The sequence below is a fragment of the Schistosoma haematobium genome, chromosome ZW, assembly GCF_000699445.3.
Source record: "Schistosoma haematobium chromosome ZW, whole genome shotgun sequence".
Classification (NCBI taxonomy): domain Eukaryota; kingdom Metazoa; phylum Platyhelminthes; class Trematoda; order Strigeidida; family Schistosomatidae; genus Schistosoma; species Schistosoma haematobium.
This window is the reverse complement of record NC_067195.1, coordinates 42407094-42430613: the sequence shown is the minus strand read 5'-3', so window position 1 is coordinate 42430613 and position 23520 is coordinate 42407094. Positions and strand designations below refer to the sequence as shown.

The 23520-nt window shown below is 38.2% G+C and overlaps 1 protein-coding gene across 2 annotated transcripts; it reads left to right on the top strand.

Moving 5' to 3' along the window:
* Nucleotides 1–13064: 13064 nt before the first annotated feature.
* Nucleotides 13065–17542, top strand: MOB2_1 (Maintenance of ploidy protein mob2; the record flags this gene model as incomplete). 2 transcript variants are annotated; one of them, XM_051211438.1, is made up of 2 exons in its annotated part: nt 13065–13406; nt 13439–17542. In XM_051211438.1, the coding sequence occupies exon 2, from the start codon at nt 13737–13739 to the stop codon at nt 14409–14411; it is 675 nt and encodes a 224-aa protein (XP_051071501.1). In that variant the 5' UTR covers nt 13065–13406; nt 13439–13736. The 2 variants fall into 2 exon arrangements, with proteins under 2 accessions (XP_051071501.1, XP_012800132.2); XM_012944678.3 differs by having other exon boundaries at nt 13065–14411.
* Nucleotides 17543–23520: the final 5978 nt, after the last annotated feature.

Here is a 23520-nt window from a genome sequence, read left to right as displayed (position 1 = left end):
TCTGTGTTCGTCACAAAAGTATCGCTTCTTTACGAAGTTAGCCTGAGACTTTATAGACCATCTGATACCTTGGTCAGTCTAGTCAGTGTTTCGTCAAAACTTGTATCCGCTTCATTCAAGGTCGATTACCATTAAGGCCGAATTTCGGAAGCTGGCGTTGACACCACATCCAGATCTCAGCTATATGAGCGTAAGAAGCAGTTAGTAACTGTGGGTATTACTTATTGTCTTGTCAACTACCTATCTTGAAAACCAACTGTAGACTCATCTTTCTCTGGGATATTTTTTATGTATACGGCAGTTTATGTGCATCTAAACAGCTGATGCTTTTCTATCACTGCTCGCAACCACCAAGGTTTACATTACAGCTGACTTCACTTAGGGTCAACCATAAAGTCGCATCCACTCGTTAGTTCAGATGAAGCTTAGTATAGCATGTGAACCACTGGCGCAATTTGATAACAGACTGGGTTGTTAACAGATAAGCATTCAATGAGTTTATATACAGTGGACCCAAAAAAACAGGTTTCCCCGGTTTACGCATTATGTAAACAAAAGATACCATAGTCCTTCATTTCTTGGAACCCTCGAGGTGCATTCACTTGTTTCAATCCAATACCCGACCAGACCACATTCGTAGACTAAGAAATGACCAGCGGTTCGCTGCTATAATGGATAATATCGACCTATACATGACCGTTGTTGATTTATGACAGAATTCCTGAGCCATGTGCCTCAGTGTTTTAAACTGCTCTTAGTAAAAAGGACTACTGTCAGGAAAAATTTCAACAAGCCATTGCAATCACTTATTCACCAGACGCCTACAAAACATCTCTATATCCTTTCAGTTTCCCGAATTGAGCAATGTTTACGTGAGTGTTTGACAACTGTGATTAGGAGTCCAAATCATCTGCGTCCCAACCGTGATATATGTAATAAGAATAAACAGATATAAACCGGTGTTCTTATTTCCGCCACGTTCATACTGAGCGGTCTATTAATGTAGTATGGTTAACTAACAGATGAGACGTAGTGGATTCGGTATTCCTCCTTAAAATTTCTGAAATACCTAAACTCACAAGTTTAAACGGTCAACGTTCTCTAACCCAGAGTTCTTAGTACGATGAAAGAACATCGTCTGAAACAGTAGGGTGAAGGAAACATCTTGCTATCGTTATATGTAAGGAAAACATATAACTGTGTCTAAACCATTTTGCTGTGGCCCGACTACTCATTCGCTGAAAAAGAATTTCTTTTTGTAAGCATCTCTAAGGCTTATTGGTTTTGTTACTTTGGGCTTAGTTGAAGTGGATCCCGAGTACCCTTCTGAAAGCATATCTTGTTCTTAACAAATGAATCTCCAATTCCTAATTCTGACAAACCTATTTTACGAAGATGAAACGATTGTAAAATAGAACCAAGTTTTCAGGACAATCCCTGAGTATTTTATTTGTGTCTATTAAATAAAGAAATATAATTTAGAGCACTAAGTTTTTCGTATATATATAATTGCATCGGTCGCTAAACAAATGCGGGACTAGAAACACAGGAGTTTCAAAATGGGTTCAGATTGTCATAGGAAAAAAGTTTGTACACTTCGTGTACACAGTTGCTTTCAAATAAATATTAGGAATTGGTTTCATGAAAAAATGGCGAAACAGTTAGTTAGTTACTTTGTACTTATTAATATTGAAAGATATCATCAATATCTGATGGATCAATTTACGTACACTGATACCATAATAAGAATATGACAACAATGTTCACATAAGATGCATTATTGAGTAAGTTTTGATTGGAATAATACACAAAAAAGTAAAAAAGCAAATAAATCAACAAGTTGGATATAATCCCAGAGTAACTTCTGAGAAGTGGCGGATAAAATAAAGATTAGCTACATAATTAAATGAATGTGCAAGACAGAAACAAAACAGTAACTGAGGGCTGTATATCACGCCTGTGTTCTGCAGTGAGCGTTTCCTAAAGAAAAAAACATCATGACGTTACTCCAAAGCAGAGTACATAATGACCTGCTTTAAAACTTTGGTTTGACTTGTCTCACGGATTTCTCCGGCCAGAAACATTTCATCAACAACGCTGTAAACTTTATAGAAGTTAAAGACGAGGTCCAATTCACAAACATTGTGAAACAGTTCGTTCAAGACTTCTACAAAATTATGGATCGCTTCTAGGTATGCGAGACTATTGTCCATTAGGTCTATACACATACAAAAGTACAAGCCAGCATAACGACGATAAACTATCTTGAAATTTCGAAATTCAACAAAGTTAGTATGCTTGGCATCTCGTACAGTGACTAAGGCATGAACTTCTTCAATTAATTTTTGTTTCTCCTCATCTTCAAGATTCATATACCATTTAGCCAAGCGAGTTTTGCCGGCTCTATTTTGTATAAGAATAAACCTAATCATCAGCAGTGTCCTTGAAAATAAAAGTGGCTCTCAATAGTCTTTCGGCACCTTGAAACAATATAAAAAGGTTCAAATGATTATAGACTTCCGCCAATGTTTGTAATTTTGCACAAGTCCTATATGTTGTATTCCGTTTTAGTCCATTCTCACGCTATTGATCACCTTGTATATTTTTTGTTCACAACTCTCAGGTTTACTTATAAACCTTTGTAGCCACGTTTCTTAATAACAGTGAATTGAAAAAATATAACCTATTGAAATGCAGTTGGTATAAAAGGTTGCTCTTGAAAGTAAATATTCGTACAAAACTCACTTTATACGAAAGATGCTCGAAACCTAACTCCCATTGGCTTTTTAGGTTTGGCTGTTTGTGTGTAATATTACTGATCCAGGAGGTGATAGGCGTTTCGGTGTTGACCGGTGAAAATTGACTGTGGCTTCACTGGTTACATGGCTACTGACAACGATGTGTGTTTTAGAGTAGTAACTGTTGTTCAAAAGATGCCTGAATTTAAATCCTGTGGCTTTTGAACAATTTAGCATATATAGTTGCGTGTGAATGGATCAGCAACGCTGCTCCGACACAAACGGCTTTTATCCGAAGCCGTCTCAGTGGTGAATCCTACTGAAAGAAATATTGGCAAGCATAATCGAGGCATATCAAATAGTATTCGTTCGGCCAATACACAAATAGATACGAAGTTACCTCGAATAAACTCCGCCTGTAGCTCTTCTAGAGTTACTGCCGGTCCCAAGCCCGGGTAAAGGAGGAGGGTTGGGCATGGGGTTAGCGTCCCCATCCCGTAGAAAACTAACTCGCTAAAAAAACGCTTACCAGAAAAAATAATTCAAACCATTTTAACTCTGCCCTGAGAGTTAGAAGGTCTTCACTTAGAAGAATTATGACGCTTCATGGTGAAAGCCGAGTTCGTTCGGAAGCCACGAGGCCGATGCCCCTTCTAACAACCAGAGCAAAAATTTTTATAGGTACATGGAACGTTAGAACAATGTGGGAAACCGGGAAGACCAGTCAACTTGCAACGGAAATGAGGAGATACGAGCGGCTGCAGTCAATCATAGAGAAATGCTCAAGAAAGGACCTCACCATTCTGATGGGAGATCTAAATGCCAAGGTCGGAATAGACAACACTGGATATGAAGATATTATGGGACGACATGGACTGGGAGAGAGGAACGAAAATGGAGAAAGATTTGCAAATTTGTGTGCATTCAACAAATTAGTCATAGGAGGCACAATATTTCCACACAAACGTATACACAAGGCTACATGGATCTCACCGGACCACACTACAGAGAACCAGATAGACCATATTTGCATCAACAAAAAATTCCGAAGGACAATGGAAGATGTGAGAACCAGGAGAGGAGCTGACGTAGCTTCAGATCACCACCTAGTTGTAGCCAATTTAAAACTGAAGCTAAAAAAGAACTGGACAAGTGGACAAACAGCACTACAAAGGTTCAATACAGCCTTCCTTCGAGATACTGACAAACTCAATGAATTCAAGATAGCTCTCAACAACAGGTTCCAAACCTTACAAGATCTACTGAAAGAAGAAGAAACTACTATGGAGGAAAACTGGAAAGGCATCAAAGAAACATTGACTTCAACGTGTCAAGAGGTTCTGGGCCTAAAGAAGCAACATCATAAGGAGTGGATCTCTATAGAAACACTGGACAAGATCAAAGAAAGGAAGAACAAGAAGACAGCAATTAACAACAGCCAAACACGAGCAGAGAAAGTCCAAGCACAAGCTGAATACATAGAAGCAAACAAGCAAGTGAAGAGGAGCATTAGAGCCGACAGGAAGAAATACGTGGAAGAATTAGCAACGACGGCAGAAAAAGCTGCTAGAGAAGGAAATATGAAACAGCTCTACGATACAACGAAGAAACTATCAGGGAAATACAGTAAACCAGAGAGGCCGGTCAAAGACAAAGAAGGCAAGCCAATCACTGAAATTCAACAACAGCGAAACAGATGGGTAGAATACTTCGAGGAACTCCTGAATAGGCCGGCTCCAATGAATCCACCGAACATCGAAGTAGCACACACAGATCTTCCTATAGATGTCAACCCACCAACGACGGAAGAAATTAGAATGGCCGTCAGACAAATCAAGAACGGGAAAGCAGCAGGACCCGACAACATACCAGCTGAAGCACTGAAATCAGACGTCGAAGTAACCACAAGCATGCTTTACCCTCTATTCAAAAAGATTTGGGAGGAGGAACAAGTGCCAATGGACTGGAAAGAAGGACACCTCATCAAGATTCCAAAGAAAGGAGATCTGAGCAAATGTGAAAACTACAGAGGCATTACACTACTGTCAATACCAGGGAAAGTCTTCAACAGAGTGTTGCTGAACCGGATGAAGGATGCAGTAGATGCCCAACTTCGAGATCAACAAGCTGGATTCCGAAAGGATCGGTCGTGCACAGACCAAATTGCAACACTACGGATCATCGTCGAACAATCAGTTGAGTGGAACTCGTCACTATACATCAACTTCATTGATTATGAAAAGGCATTCGACAGTGTATATAGGAGGACATTATGGAAACTTCTTCGACACTACGGAGTTCCTGAGAAGATTGTCAATATTATCCGGAACTCATACGACGGACTACAGTGCAAAGTAGTGCATGGAGGACAGCTGACAGATGCATTCCGAGTAAGGACCGGAGTCAGACAAGGCTGTTTACTCTCTCCCTTCCTCTTTCTTCTGGTGGTCGACTGGATTATGAAGACCTCGACATCTGAAGGAAAACACGGAATACAATGGACAGCTCAGAACCAATTAGACGATCTGGACTTCGCAGATGACCTAGCCCTCCCATCACGTACACGTGAACAGATTCAGATAAAGACAGCCAATGTAGCAGCAGTCTCTGCATCAGTAGGCCTCAGTATACACAAAGGGAAAACCAAGGTCCTCAAATTCAAAGCGGAGAACAGCAATCCAATCACCCTTGATGGCGAAACTCTGGAAGATGTAGAATCCTTCACATATCTGGGAAGCATCGTCGATAGACATGGAGGTTCAGATGCAGACGTAAAGGCGAGGATTGGCAAAGCAAGGGTCGCATTCCTACAATTGAAGAACATATGGAACTCAAAACAACTTTCAACCAATATCAAAGTGAGAATCTTCAATACGAACGTCAAGGCAATTCTACTGTATGGAGCTGAAACTTGGAGAACTACAACAACCACAATCAAGAAAGTACAAGTATTTATAAATAGCTGTCTACGCAAGATACTCAACATCCATTGGCCGGATACCATCAGCAATAGCCTTCTGTGGGAGAGAACAAACCAACTTCCAGCTGAAGAGGAAATTAGGAAAAGACGATGGAAATGGATAGGACATACATTACGCAAATCGTCAAACTGCATCACGAGGCAAGCTCTAACTTGGAATCCTGAAGGGAAGCGGAAAAGAGGAAGGCCAAAGAACACGTTACGTCGGATAATAGAAGCAGATATGAAAAGGATGAATTACAACTGGAAGGAGCTGGAAAGGATTGCCCAGGACAGGGTTGGATGGAGAATGCTGGTGAGCGACCTATGCTCCTTCACGAGGAGTAACAGGTGTAAGTAAGTAAGTTAGTACCTCGAATAACCTCAGAATCAATTTACTTACATAAGCCAATGGAGGAAGGACGGATTTCAAAAACGTTTGCCAGAAATAAAGGCTCAAGAAGAGAAGATTCCTACATCTCCGACCCCCAGAACGGCAGCGAGCAGGAAACGCCTAGAAAACTTAGATGCAAGGCTGGGTCTGTTACTGGCAGGAAAAACAGCAACCTGACTACCTAAGTCATCGGCACTCACGGTTCCACAGTGTATGCAAATCGACTGCGATCACCACTCCAATGAACGTTGATCAATAGGCATAGATCATGAATAAAAAACAACGTAGTGTCGCTAAAGAAAAGCTAGTTCCACAAACAATAGCTAATTGTCAGTATATGATATTACTATCGAAAGCCGTAAACACGATTTTCAAAGAAAACAAATCCGAAACTGGTTTAATTATTCGAAATTTGGAGCAGTCTAAAAAAACGATGAACCTGTCGAAATACATGAACACGATTTGGATCTACTTGAATCCGCCATCAGAACTTTATTACCAGAATTAGTCTCATGGGTAAATATCACGAAAATAGGTTCGGCAAGTGGATTGAAGGCGAGGCTCAACAAAGAATGTGGCGGTATATAAATTCCAAAAATCAATAGCTCTGTAGGTCCTCGACATTGGATGCTGACCACATTAGTTTAATGGACTCATCTGACTGAAGGCGCTCGGTTATGCATCCTCACCACATCACGAGTGGGAACGCCGTGCTCAACAACCCCTGCAACTGCTAGCCAGTCTAGATCGGTCGATCCTCGATATATTGATAGCCTATCAGATATATCTTCGAACCTCCTTGCTTCTGACTTTCGATTTCACTAAGTGAGTACGATTCATATTAGGTGTTACTGGTTAAAGCGTTGTCAAACTCCAAATACCTGTGGCATTTTCATTTATGTGCTGGCGTGATCTGGTACATCAACATGCAAACTGTGAGTTTGTTCCTTTCTGGAATTTTATGAACCATTTATTTGTTTTAATTTTTATATACTGTGATATTACCTTTGTGTTTTTAAATATTTTTCCTCGCTCATTCTTGTACTCCATATGCGCCATGACGGAATAAACACTTAAGGTACTTATGTTAAAGACTGTGACTCCACCTTCCTTTCAGCTAAGGCTCTTTTGGCCGGACAAAATCGGAGCCTGGTTCTGCCACTCGGAGGCCGACTTCCACGAGCATGGCGTGAACGACACACCTGCACAATTCCTCGCAGTAGTCAAGGCACTACTGCGCGAATTCAACAGGTACGTAACACCTAGTATGCTTACTAGTGATGGTTCGGAACCCTACAAAACTGTTAAATGATCTATTCTTAAACGAGGAGAATTAACAGGTTGACAAGGGTTGGATCAACTTCTTAATAATATCGATCTGCAACACGGTTCTGCGACAGACATGTTGCTAAGAAAGAGAGAGGTGATTGGCCAAAGAACTTTCGATGACGGCTTATTTAGACAACTTTTCTTATCTAAGCTTCTTCAACAGGTGCAAGCTGTGCTGGTCTCGTTTCAAAACAACACCGTAGACGAGCTGGCTACATCTACCGACCTCATCTTAGAAATCACCAAATCTTCTAACTTTGAGGTTTTTTCAGTCAGTGACATAATAGAGTTATGTCATAAACTTGCGCGTTATCTTATTCTTCGCAACGACCGTAAGCGATCACACACCCCACGTAGAAGCACTCCGCGTAAGTGAGCTGTCTCTAGATCACGAAAGACGGATAAACCCGATTGGTGCTGGTATCATAACCACTATGGAAAGTCTTCCAGAAATTGCAGAAAATCCTGCAATTTTACAAACTCAAGATCGACCGACACGAAAAATAATTCAGGAAACTTCCCAGCCGACACGCGTTAACGGCAACCGTAGCCAGCAAACATGGCCGTCCGATATACGTCACAGATGTGATAACGAAAGTTCTCTACGTTATCGATACTGGCGCAGAAGTTAGCGTTCTTTCAGAAAATTCTAACTTGTGTTACACCTAAATTATTTTCTCAAACTCGTTTTGACTTCACTATGCATATATGACTCATACGTTTTGATATTTCATTATCTTTTTCACTTACTTGACACTTTCATAGTATCACTCCAAACTATGACTGCACTAATATTTATTCTATCGTCATATCTTACTGCAATAATACGTTTTTTTTATTAATTATTTTCGATTTTATTTTTGTTACTAATTTGATGGTACATACATAGTCATTTATTCTTGTTATATGTTCATAAACACGCTTATTAAACAATTTGCGCATTTCACGACTTTTTTATAACTATTCCCTTATTTTCTCCCCTTCCTTCTTTCAAACTAATTCAATATTCTTCTCAATTACACAGAACTAGATTTATTATTATTTTTTTTATTATTTCTTTTCAAATATGGCAAACATAATGCTAACATCATTGCAACTTGTGTATTATTGCATTTCTAAAGAAACCCGAAATGGTTTCTTCACAACACTTATGTACCCATGAGATGTTTGTGGATAATAATAATAGACTTACAGGCGGAAATCGGAAAGCCAGTCGCCACATATGGTAAAAGGTACATTTACCTTAACGTGGAATTACTCAGACCCAATTACTGGATCTTCATCGTTGAAGATGTTTCTATGCCAATCATTGATATAGACCTCCCTCAACAACATATTTTACTCATCGAAACGCGTAGACGGAGGCCAGTAGACGGAAGCTTCTTTTTCCGGTTGCAGATAATCTCCTGCTACAGTTAGACACACGATATACCCTTTCTATCATCCATTACTCGATAAGTACTATGGGATGTACCAGCAACGTTACACATCATATCACGACTAAAAGACCTCTCGTGTTCTCGAAAGCGTGCCGACTGGCTCCCGAAAAGCTGAGGTTGGCCAAAAACGAATTCGATCACATGGTAGAGTTAGGGATCATTCGACAGTCAAGCGGCCCATGGGCATCTCTTGCACATGGTCCCTAAAAACAGCAACGGTTGGCGTCTGACTGGTGACTATCGGCCACTGAATTCAAAAACAACTCCCGATCGTTACCTGTTGCCCCACATTCACGTTTTGACAGCTACCATGAAAGGTACAACCGCCTTTTCAAAATTCGACTTGGTTAAAGCATATAACTAAACTCCCATGGCCACTGACGACATTCCAAAAACCGCTCTCGTTACTCCTTTGAGTGTTTACGAATTTTCGCGCATGCCTTTCGGTTTAAGAAATGCTTCCCAAATATTCCAAAGTTTCATAAATGACGTTTTCTGAGGTCTCGACTTCACCCATGAGCATGTTGATGACAGCCTAATGGCGAGACCAGACAGAGAATCGCACCTCCAGCATCTGGATCTTGTTTGTGAACGACTAAAAATCATGGCATTATTGTAAACATTCAGAAATGTCTAGTCGGAACTGACTCCTTGGACTTCCTAGGACACACTATCGATGCACAAGCAATCCGACTCCTTAGAACCAAAGTGGCGGCCATTCCGGATTACCCAAAACCGACTTCCATAGTGCAGTTACACACGTTTAACAGCTTTGTAAGTTTCTGTAGACGGTTCCTACCGAAATGCGCGTCACTTATGAAACCGCTACCCGACCAACTTCGTGGAAATGCGAAATCCATCAATCTGGACGACACCGATCGGAAAAGAATTCTCCACGGTTAACGAACTTATCGCTAAAGCAACAATGCTTGCACATTAGGACACTCAAGCACCCATTAGTATCGCAGTAGACGCATCCAACTCAGCAATCAGAGGAGTGCTACAAGAATGGGTTAACCACTCCTGGCAACTTTTGGCATTCTTCTCGAGATGGTTGCTAGACTATGAATTCAGGTATAGCATTTTAGTTAGGGAACTCACACCCATGTATTGTGCTGTACGGCACTTTCAACACTCAATTGAAGGCCGAGAAGTCACTTTTTTCACTGATGATAAACCGCTTATGGTCTCTTCAAGGCTCCTCTTCAAACAAGTACTCCCCTCGTGAGTTTCGACAACTGGATTACATTTCACAGTTTAATTCGGATATACAATAAATTTCTGGAGCAAACGATGTAGTTACAGACGCCTTATCTTGTATAACTTCCTTGAACAGTTTCCAAGGCATCAACCTTCTTAAAATCGCCCAGCTTCAAAAATGAGACACTGATCTTCAGCATGAGTTATCTTCAACAACCCTGAAACTGCTCATTAAACAGATGGAAATAGGTACAGAAACCTTACTATGTGACACGTCTACAGTTAGGGATCGCCCAATCGTGCCGAAACATTATCGACGCAACGTCTCCAACGCATTGCTCAAACTTTCTCATCCAGGTGTTTGTGCAAATATCAAGCTTATAACAGAACGTTTTTGATGGCCTGGTATAAATAAAGACGTGAGGAAGAAATCGCTCTCCTGTGTGGGTTGCCAGGAATCTAAGACTATTAGACACAACAACTGAGCCTTAGGCTCATTTAAAACTCTCAATGCTTGTTTCGACCATGTTCAACTTCATTTGGTAGAACCCTTACCAGACTCAAATGGATACTCTTATCTCTTAACCTGCGTAGGCCGTTTCACTCGATGGCCCGAAGCAGTACACATCAAGGACACTGCTGCTGAAACAGTATCCCGCGCCTCCGTCGAACGATGGGTAGGAAACTTCGGCTGCCCCTCAACCACCACTACAGATCGCGGACACCAGTTTGAATCTAGACCACACTTTTAAGAATCACTCGCTTCTGAACGACCGCCCACTACCCATAAGCAAACGTGTTGGTATAACGCCTTCACTGACAGTTGAAGGCTTCATTATCAGCTGCAAACTTCTCACAGTGGACCGACACTCTTCCACTCGTCATACTAGGTATTTTCAATGTAGTGAAAACGTACATTGAATACACTGCAGCTCAATTCGTTTGTGAAACGATACTTAGAATTCCAGGAGAATTCGTGAATCCTTCATCTTCTTCAATGAACATGGATCTAACCTCCCACACGAACAGGCTTACAAACGCGATGAGTTCAGTTAAACCTTTTCCCACTCGACCGCAGTCAACCGATGTTTTCGTTCAGCCTGCATTACGATATAGTACCCACGTCTTCGCACGTTGAGACTCACATCAAAAACCTCTTGAATCAGTATGAGAAAGACCCTTTAAAGTTCTTCAGCGCGAACCTAAGTACTATATAATCGACAAGGACGGAACCAACAATAGCATCAGCACCGACCGCATCGAAGCAGCGCATCTAGAAGTCAGCCCTGCCCACGTCGATTTTTCTTCGGTACAAACGAGGGACACGACTACAACACTCGTGACACCTCACCTGATAGCCAACACGCACGATGGTACTTTGGCAGTGTTTGGAAATAGACTCAAGACAACGCGTTCTGGAAGACGATTAAGGTTTCCAGACCATTTGAACGATTATTTCACGTAAGACACTAGTTGATATATTGTTTCATCTCTATCATTCTTCGTCTTATATGTAATATTAAAAAAAACGATTTTACAGTGCTTACATTTCTATATTTATTAAAACTCTTTTTGCTGATATACGTATATTAAAAACTTTTCGAAAAGAACAGAACAAAAAAGCCATTCTGTGTTAATCGTTTTTACGCTGTCGCGTGTGCATAGGTTTTTCTTTTTTTCGCCCGATTTGTGTCTTTATGTGCGTACGAATGTAATTCCACATGCACTTACATATCCTTTCTTCTCTTTTCCAGGACGGCTGGAAAAGACAAAAAAGACCGACGAAGTTCACGATGAACCGAAATTTTCTTTGTACCTTGTTTCTTTATTCCCATATTGTACTACATGGTCCCTTATAGTAAGGTAAGACGACCAGACGCTGTTAAACACAGCAAGCTATCAGAAGGGTGTTTACCAACGACAAACCTGTGGGTTTTGAACTTCTGATTGGACACGTCCTAGGGTGATCACTACCCCACTAGGGAGGGGAAGTGATCTGTAGCAGTAAATAAATCCCCAAAATAAATAGCTCTGTAGGTCCTCGACATTGGATGCTGACCACATTAGTTTAATGGACTCATCTGACTGAAGGCGCTCGGTTATGCATCCTCACCACATCACGAGTGGGAACGCCGTGCTCAACAACCCCTGCAACTGCTAGCCAGTCTAGATCGGTCGATCCTCGATATATTGATAGCCTATCAGATATATCTTCGAACCTCCTTGCTTCTGACTTTCGATTTCACTAAGTGAGTACGATTCATATTAGGTGTTACTGGTTAAAGCGTTGTCAAACTCCAAATACGTTTGGCATCTTCAAGAGTGTCTAGTGAAACAAATGAGATTTTCATCAATGTTCAAGTCTTAAAGAACTACGTATTTTGTGGATTTATCTACTACCACGATGTACGCTTTTAATTTGATGTAAGGGTTTTTCGTAAGAGTCAGGGCAATGAGAGTGACCTGTAGGCCGTGAGTACAGCGTAGTGAACACTGACTCCGAAAAGCTAAACGGCAACCAAGTGATCTAATACCGAGACCATTAAAGCTAAGTTCTGATCTAGCAGACCAGTCTGAAAACCATATATGATGAGGGAGCTCGAGAAAAAAGATGACCAGTGACACTGAGAATTTAGAATATTAAGTACCCTATAAAGTGTTGGTTGAATGAGCATCATAATGACAAGTATGGTATTCACTAGTAATCGGGGGTCCAGCATGTGTTTTAGCACCAGGATACGCTGGTTAAACGTGTAGGGGGAGTTGAAGGCAAGCTTTGCGAAGGGAGATGTCCGAGATTTCTGCTTGTAGAACATGTAGAGAGCAAGCTGATTTATCGTAGGGTGATTGCCAAAAGACATTTGTTAACTGATAAACTTGAATTCTAATAGTATAATTAAATTCTTCTCTATCTGTAATATTTGGGTAACCTCTTTCTGCATTCCTAATTTTCAACATCCTCACTTGTTTTTTTGTATCATGCTCTGACCTTACTAATTTTTGATGCACTTGTTGAACCGCTTATTTTAATCTCGACTCACTGATAGTCATCTACAAACTTGTTGGTTTCAGCTTCATATAGATATCCTGGATTATCTTCAATGTACACCTTTGTGTTTTGATTTATTGGTTGTTTTCTTCACTGCATATTGATGATACATCCTTTGTGGCTGCTTAGATGTTTGGATGTTACCACTTATATTTCAGATTCATTTACTCGTTAAGTATATTGGAATACACTACATGAAACAAAGTTTTAAGTACAATATTATACTAGAAGAAGGCAAAAACTATTATAAGACCAAGCTCTGAAGTAAATGGACTGGTTGATGGGGAAAGCCAGAGGGGTAAGTCGTGGCTTCATGCATACCCCTCCTAGTATCGTATCTTCCACTGCAACAGAACCTATTCCCATCGTTCATAATAACCATTGTGTCTCTCCGAATGGTACTCCGCCATTGATTACTAACAGTGTAAGTGTTGAAACTGACAGCAGACGTTCTCCTGTTCCTGTGAAAGAGTTTTCTGCAAACGAATCTCGCGGCGGCCTAGCTATAAAGCTACGCGCCCCTTCGCCTCTATCCGTAAACGTCCAAGTTTCTCAGGTGTCGAGTAAGTGTTCGCAATCACCTGGGTTGTCTGTGGAAACAGAAATCCACTCCGATCCTAAAACTCCAATGTATATGAAAAATGTTTATGTTTCCCAGCAACTACCCATATTTTTGGATTCATCTTATCCTGAATTCTGTGATGTTGTAGAGCCATTTCCAGCTATGGATACAAATGAGTGGCTTGCTGCACACACAATTGCCTTGTTTGACAATATTAGTATAATATATGACGCCATATATGAGCTCTGCAGTTGCCGAAGCTTGTGGGAGTCTTTGGAAGATTCAGGAATCCACAACATTGTCTCCTCATTGTTACTGGAAATTTCAAATAGTTCGCTTGGTGTGCAAAGCGAAGACGATCGCGGCAAAAAGAACAAAAGTCTGATTGTGGGCTCCATCTCACAATACAGTAGAATTTCAGCTCGTCAAGCTATTGATGGTGCTCTATCTTCTTGCCATGACCTTATTCAATGCCCTCGTTTATTTCCCATACGAAATGGTGAACCTTTTCCTTCTGATTTGCCCCAATATGTTTCCGTTATCTGCAAAAATATACTGGTCTGTATAGTTCATATGTATGTTGCACATTTCAATCATCTGGATCAACTTGAGTTAATACCTCATATGAATACCCTAGCCAGACATTTCTTCGCATTTAGCAAAAGATTTTCACTTGTTGATGATAAGCAGTTGGATGCTTTGGCATGTTTCAGTCATACAGCATTTAGTTCAAATAATTGAGTAACTGTCGTTATGGGCATCATAAAAGTGCATTTCAAATAGAATCCCTACATGTGCAGTTGGTCGTCTCTCATGTGACGTTAATACCACCGTCATTATAAATAAATTTGGAATAACAAACTGCACTGTGCAAACCAATTTTGGACCCACTATTTATTGTATTGCATTGTCTTGTAATAAAACTGTCCTGGTCTATGAGACCTGTTCGTTGCTTTATTTCATTCCACTAAATGAAAGTCTATTTTAGTTTGTGGCACTAATTCCTGGTTGTGTGTTCATTCTTTTTAAGTTGTAAATGAGTCATTGGTTTTGTGTAATGAATGTAAAATAACAGTTGAATTTCTAATTGCCCATCGCCAAACACCTCCATTGATGTGTAATGCCATTGAATAACTTGTACATTTCTCGTTGTTTTTTAAAGGCTTTGTATCGTTTTATTTCGGTTATATTTGCTTTGGGTTGGATTTCAACAATATTAGACTGATTATGAAATGTAATTCTGTTCAACTGTACTGTTTCGTAGCTTCTCATATGATCTTGAAAATTTGTAATGCATGAAGTCGTTCTGACTTAAAATATAGGTTTTTATGTGTCTTTCGGTTTTTTGTCTTAGTGAAGGAGATGTATTTTAATTATACAAATCAAATAAGTTGAAGTGCGTTTTGTGCTTACATTTCAATGCCCGAACATACGCTCTAAATAAATATGTATTTTTGATAGTTTGACAGTTTGTAGCACCAAGAGCTTTAATGTGGTTTGGCGTGCTGCTGTGAACCTTATCCATCCCTTAGACATTAGATTTAAAAAATGACAAGCCACAGTAGGAAAAGTTTATTCCGTCGTAATTTTTGAATTAACCTGCCTTTTTACGTGTACATCTAGTTATTTTATCTGGACCGAATAGTTTACATGGTACAGTGGCTTGATGGACAAAGTATTGGCTGTGTACATAGTAGTTAGTTTTTCTATGAATGCTCATCAATAGTTTATGATGCACGTGGGGCGTATTTTCAGAGTAAAATGTGTGACGGACAGTTTGTAGCACCAAGGGCTTTAAGTGTGGTTTGGCGTGCTGCTGTTAACCTTATCCGTTCTTTAGACATCAGATTGAATGGGTGAAATGGCGATGCTTATACTTTGCTTCTACCTGGATGTAGTGCTGATGAGGTTTAGGCGTCTCAGTCTATATTCATAGGATGTACCAGAGAAGCCTTTTGCCGTTATTATCAACCACCGTTGAACCAGTTCTGGAATACCCACCTGATATTTGAAGCAAGGACTCACTACTTGAATCTAATATTTCAAATGCTCCCTCACAAACATCGAGTATAATACCTCAAACATTTCTTAGTTCAAGTGATGATGTGATTAAAGAATATACTACTAGACCGTCAAGCATTGGACAGCGGCGACCTTGCAATCACTCGTTATCCATATGACTGGTTCAACGCCGCAGTATTAATCTGCTACACAAAAATGCAAGAATAAAGGATCAGTATTTGGGTAAATTATGCTCAATTTGTCGATATTATGAAGGTTGTTTGTGAATTAGGTTGGATAAAGCTCAATTTTGCCGTTTTAGTGCGATGAACACCGAACGGAAACGCGTTAGGAAGTTGCGTGGGAAGCTGTTTCGTAAACTACTTTTGAGGGAATCAGTTTGTATGTTTTCTGTTTGTTTACTAAACTAATGACTGTTAGTATTTTCATTTTGTTCTGATTGTGAACATTCACTTAACTTGCAATATTTTTCGCCATATATAAATTGCAGTCAGTTATATATCTGTTATTTAACTACGTCACGAATGCCATAACTGTACACCTACTGAAATTTATTATTTACCATGCTTCATGGTCTTCCATCTTATTGAATCATTTACTTGAGTTTTCGAGTTCGGAAAATGCAAGGTACTTGTTCGATTTTTCACTGTTCGGGTTGGTGGTCGGGGAACGGGTAAATCTTGCTTGGACATTCGATTGTCGATTCATGCAGAGGTTGGATTGGTTGATTTTGAGGTTTTTAGCGTAGATGAATTGCAAGCAAAATGCCGTTGAAAAATTTGGATATGGATGTTAGTATTACTAAATAAATCTATGACAAAAGATAAAACATTCTAATTGGGACAGTTATACTCTGGGGATACGCAGTGTTACTTGGTGGAATGCCATCACGTTGAAGAACATTATAGGAAATTATAGGAATGCTATGCTCAACCTTATCGACCAGTTTGTAGGCAAAACGGGATGTCTGTAATGCGAATAACTCAGTGGCTACCATTTACTCATTGAACCAGTCGATAGTTTCACCACGTACAATAATAACGCGAGACAAAAATGCATAGTTCAGTAATTGGTTACTTGTAAATGTCGGCTAAAATCTAATATAAGTGACTGAACAATCTTGATGGTTACACTACTGATAAATGAAATATTAACCAAAAGATCTGGCTGAGGTTACCATGATCTACGGAATCAGATTTCCGAGTATTTATTCGTAAGGAAAGTTGTTTTTGAATATCGAAGTATCCAAAAAGAAGTTCAACTAGTCACAAGTACGACGTATTAAGATATGTAGCCGGGCAATGCAAACTTTTTCAACGTAAATCTCAGGAGTAAGTTTACTAATGAGATGCTTTAGAGCTCCAACTCTAAAGCTCAGCTTTAACACAATCTTATCAACGAATAGATGGCTTATTAACTTAATCGGATTCAATAAGTCTTTTGTTAGTGAGTTAATTGGATTATTTCTTATAGACTATCATGCTTTTGAAACTTATTTTCATCCAATATGAGTAGGTTAACACTTGTGACACTTTCATATCTATAAGCAATGATCATGAGTGTACAAAATAGAAAATAATTGAAGTGAAATTTTTGTAAAATTAATGTTTATTTTTCGGATTGTACTTTATCCGATCACATACTGACTTCAAGTAAATTGTCAAAACCCAAAAAGTACTAGGGAACTATTTCATTTTATTCTAGGACTCACTAGTAGTGCAAGCCTACGACCTCGGAAATAAAAAGACAGGACGATTTAGTCTCGTTTGGAGCGCGTTACATCAAAACCACGAACTCAACCCGAGGATCCATATTTCCAACATTCTTCGTCATTCATTCAATTTATTATATATTCAGCAACATCACGTCATCTAGGCTTTTCTGATTTTATATATATATATATATATATATATATATATATATATATATATATATATATATATATAGAGAGAGAGAGAGAGAGAGAGAGAGTTAAGAAAAGATCTGGCTTGGGAAGATTCATTACCGTTTTTCGGTTTTTATCTAATATTACCTGATGAGTTTTGCCTAAGGATTTACTTGTACTGATAACTAACTTCATCTCATTTCTAAGTTCACAACCGCTATTTAATCATAAACGTCTCTCTGGAAAAAAACATTCATGTATGTTGATTTCGTTTTTAAACGCTCCTAAATGGTATTTATGTGGAATATTTGGTGCGAATGACTGTTAAACTAGTTTGTTGGAATGGATTTTCACAACAGCATTGGGTGATGGAGGCATATTATCATCAATCGACTGAAGTTAAGAATGAAAACCTCTGGATACCAGTTTAGTGGTCTGAGAGTCAGGTGCAATCCGCGAGGTAAAAAGGTCACAAATTTGACCACTTGTGGGGCTAATTTCCAATGGTTGTATGACCAAGTCTTTTCTCTGTGTGAGACTTCGAATTCAAGAATCTTCAGAACCTTATGATAGTAATTGCATCTATGTTTCAATAATTAGCTGATTATAAACGTGTGTATTACCACATCATTACTTATTAAGTCGAAACGTAGTCTACTGAACGGTGTGAATTTTATCACAGAAACGTAATGGATGACCAATCTAAAGCTGGATTTTTGTGTTACCCATTTGTTAATTCAGAAACTGTTTAGATTAGGCCCATGGGATTGGTTAAATTACATTCCAAGAAAGTAATTTCACATACTTGTCGAACTTATTCATAGACGAGCATTTCTGTGATGAAATATAAAGCATTTTACAGGTATATGTATACATATTTCACTATAATTATCAAAGCACCAGTTTATTAGTTCATAATAATCCAAATTTATGCCGAATTCCGCTTTCGTTTGCAATATTTTTCATTTATAATTCCTGTAGAAAGAAATCGGATCCAACCGTAACGTTCAAAGATGGTTAATACTATTGGCTGGATTTCGTCAAACAACAACTGTAAACCAAAGAGTGCTGAACGACTGTTTTTTCCAGGTACGGAGACTGTTACCAGTGCGCCTATGAACCCAATAAGGTCAGGACTCTAGTAATGAAACTTCACGCCACGCACGTTACTTTAAGAGTACCCAGTTAGTAATTAACAGTTCACATTCCCGATTTCAGTAGTTATCTAGATAATGTCATTCAAATTGCGTTCTCTAAGTTGGGTGGTCCAATCGTGAAGCTTCTATGCAAAGTCTGTGCCAATGGCGTTTAGCAAGGAAATAAAAACGTTTAAACCACTTAGTACGGAGAACAGGATTTGAACGGAGCCATCCCTCTAAACTGCAAATATTCTCATTCATCTCTTACTAAAGTCAATTTATGACAAACTACCTTCAGTGTGAAGAACCTCTGTAAGTTTATCATGCTAATTATAAAGATTATGTTATGGTACATTTACTCTCTAGATTCTATCGTTTTTACTTCTACTCTGTAGTTGGACATTTCGTACTTTTAAAGATTTTTCCTGTAGTACATCCAACCATCACTTCTCATCCTGCTCAGAATATAAATGAATTATCTGTAAATGAATAGATATTTATCAGGTAAAGTTAATACTACTGTTTGTAGTGTGGCGTCTAGTCGCGTTTGACTATGAACACCACTATAAGGAGGTTGCGTACCAGAACTCAGAAGGCGGTTGCAGGTTGTAACAAGATATATTCGTTGGCGATCTTGTGGTATCGAAAGAATACCGAGATCGTGCCAAAGAAATACAAGTGGAATCAGTGGGCGAACGTAAGAGCGTACATGGTCACAATCCACGGAAGGATAATGGAAGAATAATGGATGTTTTTCGTACAGTTAAACAAACAAGTACAGTAAAACAATCACTGGTACAGTTGGTTATAATAATAATTGTTTCCATTAAACCAATCGTGTTCTCTTGATAAAAGCAGGTCACTACATGTTCATGATGCGTCTCATTTTACGATTATTGAACCATCGTTTATAAAGACGACTATGCCCTGACATTTACTACATATGGAAACTTATAATTAACTACAAAAATTTGTATGAGTGCTTGTTGAGTTCTGCAGATCGATTCAGTTACTAATGTAATCTTCCAAAAGCCTAACTATCTCATTCCGAAGACGAAAATTTCATGAAAAGCTCTGTTGCCAAGTCCAAACAATCATATTTACACTCATACAGTTACCTTTTTCGGTAAACCACTTGCTCATCCAAAACGGTCCTAACACGTCTGCATCTGTTATCGTGTTCCCCTGTAACAGCTTGTTATGGTTTTCTTGGCATAATGATGATCGTTTTAAAAAAAATTTATCGCTTTGGATTCATCTGTATCAGTCAAGATGGGGCACATATATACTGATTTGGATAAGCTCAGAACTTTTTCTGTTTGCCTGGGTATTTTGTAGAGGTTTATAATATCATTTATTATTTTCTGTACAATTCAAAACATCGCATTCATGTAATCTGAATGTTAATTATTGACACTGGCATTTATGGTTTGTAACACAAAGTACTTAGTACCAGACACAATAAAGTAGAACGAATCGTCGTCAGTTTTTTCATCGACAATTTATTTATGACACATAATACTAGTATGATGTGAAACAAAAACTGTTCTGTCTGTTTATATACACATGAACGTGTTTTGTTTAGAATTATTGATTTAATGGGTACAAAATTGCGTATTTTTATGTTTCAGTCTAAGTTAGTAATAGGTAAAGGAAATCAACCTTCGAACAAGACACTAGCTATGTAACGACTATAAAAATTTTGTAGTTTAAATCACGAACTAATTTAGGTCAGCAAATCGCAAGCAACTAGAAATGGCTGGGCGTTAGCTTTATCATATTATTGGATTCTTCAGCAGTGGACACTAAGGACCTCACGAAGTGCAGTGCACTTCGATAAGCCCTTAACTTTAAATGCCTACTTTCTAAAAGTGACAATCGTTCAATGTTTCCAGGTTTTCACTGATCATCTAATCTAAGTGAGTCAGTGATTTGAACTATAAATTCAATAGTTTACGCAAGGATTTTTAAAATTTATTTATTTCAACACATACTTTGTCGAATTCTGGCAAAAGAAAGCTATGAAATATATATTAAAAACCAACACTTTATTAAACTTCATTTTAAAAACGTTCAGATTAATAACGAGAAACACTAAATATATTTAGTTTCTCCATAATAGAAAAAGAAAACAAGACTCTCAGTCATCGAAATAATCATTGTGTAAAGATAATCCAAATAAAACAAATATTCCGTACGTTTCTTTGTATCTACCACTGAAATGCATCCGTGACTTTGATGTAAAAACTTTTGAAAAATCTATAATAAAAGGTTTAGATTTCAAGCTGGTGTTTTTTAGACAACTATAGGTGCATTACTAATCCATGGAGTAATTTACTTAGTATGTATATCATATAACTTGACCAAATGTAAATTGTGGTTCCTGATGATTTAAGTGTAATTAGTGATTACAATTCATAGATAATAATTATCTTTTTAAGAAGAGTTGAGTAGTGGTCAGTAGTAGAGTCTAAAGTGTCCATTTCGTCCCATTTAGGTCACATCAGTCAGATATGTCCGGATCTCAGTGTTGATTTTCACTCTGATCGTCGAATGCAGTGGCGTTCGTTTGAAATACGAATGAGTTATCCATCTAGTTACTAAGCCTAGATATACATTGGCTTGTGAAACAGGGATGAGTTATAATTTAGTTGTAAAGGTTTGGGTCTCCCCATTGCTGGTCTTATGGAATGCTATTGACCAATCTCTTTTGACGTCTTGAACGGATACTTTTATCAGTCATAGGTAGTTTTTAAAAGTTAACATCTGAAGTGAAAGGAAATGGATTCGAGTTCCAAAGTGAACATCAACATTTGAATGCAGATTTATACGATTGACGAGTCCCAATGAGGTAGAAACGCACGTCCTGGTTCCTAATGCTTGCCACTGCCCAACTGTGTTTAGATATTGCTTGTGACTGATAACGATATAAAGGAAGCTGAAATGTTTCCTAGTCTGAATAACAGAAAGAAACATTTAACTTGAAATACTTGTCTTTCAAATGTTTAATTAAATAAAATACTTATTTATTCACTTGTTAAAGGAAAACTTGATGAGAGTCATTATGATAGTCTTTGATCATTAGTTTGCAAAGGATATACCTGGTTGGCTAATTACATTACTGAGTACGTGTTTATATTCGGAAATAACTTCAGTAAAGGTAAGATTTAATCCAACATTCCATCGATAATTTGGATCTCTCTACTGTCTATACAAGCTTAGAGATGTGAATTTTCAATAGGGGTTTAATTCTAAATAAGAAATTCCCTCCATCTAGCCAACAATCAAATAAGCTTCTGCTCGAACCTGAAGAACAAAACGACCAGTGAACACCCGCTTTGTTGGGGTTTGAGATTTCTCACTATTACGCAAACACGACCCTGCACAAGATTTACAAACTGATGAAAATCATCTAATTATTGTTTCATTATCTCCATACAAATCCCATATTTTTCAACAAAATAAATTAGTTTAAGACACTGGAGTTGTAGCTAAATTCTGGTTGAAATTATGGTTGTATATCCAAGTACTTATTCTACTAATAGTATGTCTCAAGAAAACCATAATAATTTGTTTAATTCGTAGCTGAATCAATCGTTTGAGATAACAAAATACTTTTATTAATGACCACTTGTTTTGTTCAAATCTTATGAAATTAAAATTAGTTTTTAAGGCTATTCGACGTCAGTTACTTATTGAACTGCTAATGATCTAATGACACATGACATCGATTCGGTTCCAGGCAATACCACGAACCTTAGTGTCTTGCAGAAAATACGTTGCCTTGATTTAAGTACAATGGCTAGAATACTCTACTTTCAAATGATTTTTAACTTGACAAAGATTATGAACGGATTATATCAAGCTATTCAAAGAAGAAAATATGGGAAAAGTCTGAGAAATTGCACTGATAATGTCTCAGCACTTCTAATAATGTAAAACTATTCATGAATATTATACTGATATCTTGCTTTGGTCCGTACACAATGAAACTATTCGGATAACATGGCTCTACGTATCTGATAATCAAAACGTAGTTCAGTAATAAGAAGTGATATCAAGATAACGTGAAGTGAATAAAAATTAATCTGGCACTGTTTACTATACTATGAAAATGTCTTATTGACATGCTCAAACTTCTGGATAATCTACATACTGAAATAAAATTCTTTAAAATTTTTTAAACCGTCTAACTATACTTGTGAACCACCAAATCTATTCAAGCACTCAAACGTTTTCCAACTTTTCGTGAATACGGCTACTACTAGGTTCAAGCAAAATCATCACAGTGGTTGTTAAATTTTCCTTCTCGTATGCTCTTTAGAGAAACTAGAGGGATCATGTTTGAGACCGCCCATCAAATATACTGTGTAATGATGTGATAAAATATATTATTGGAGATTATCTGGTCGTAGGGAATTTTCAGAGGAATATGATAGTCAGCAAATCTCGGAGGAAAAAAATTGTTTACCATATATTTTGCATACTCACAAGCTAAATAAGACTTACATTTCACACATACTGCCAAGTCAGTAAATTGCCATTAGAACTCTCTTAAACTAAATACAAACTCTTACTTAAATAGAGTTAAACAGCTTAGCGACATACGTTGAAACCTAACACAGTTAAATGATTGTTAAGCGGGAATTTATGGCAGTATTGCATATTTGTGTTGAGAATTCTTTACTCCAAGGTATCCTTATCATTAAAAATAGAATTTAATTAAAGATAATTCTGCAGCTAATAACAAACATTCAATTAAAAAATAAGATAATTGATTGATTATTCGAAGAGAAGTCTTGAA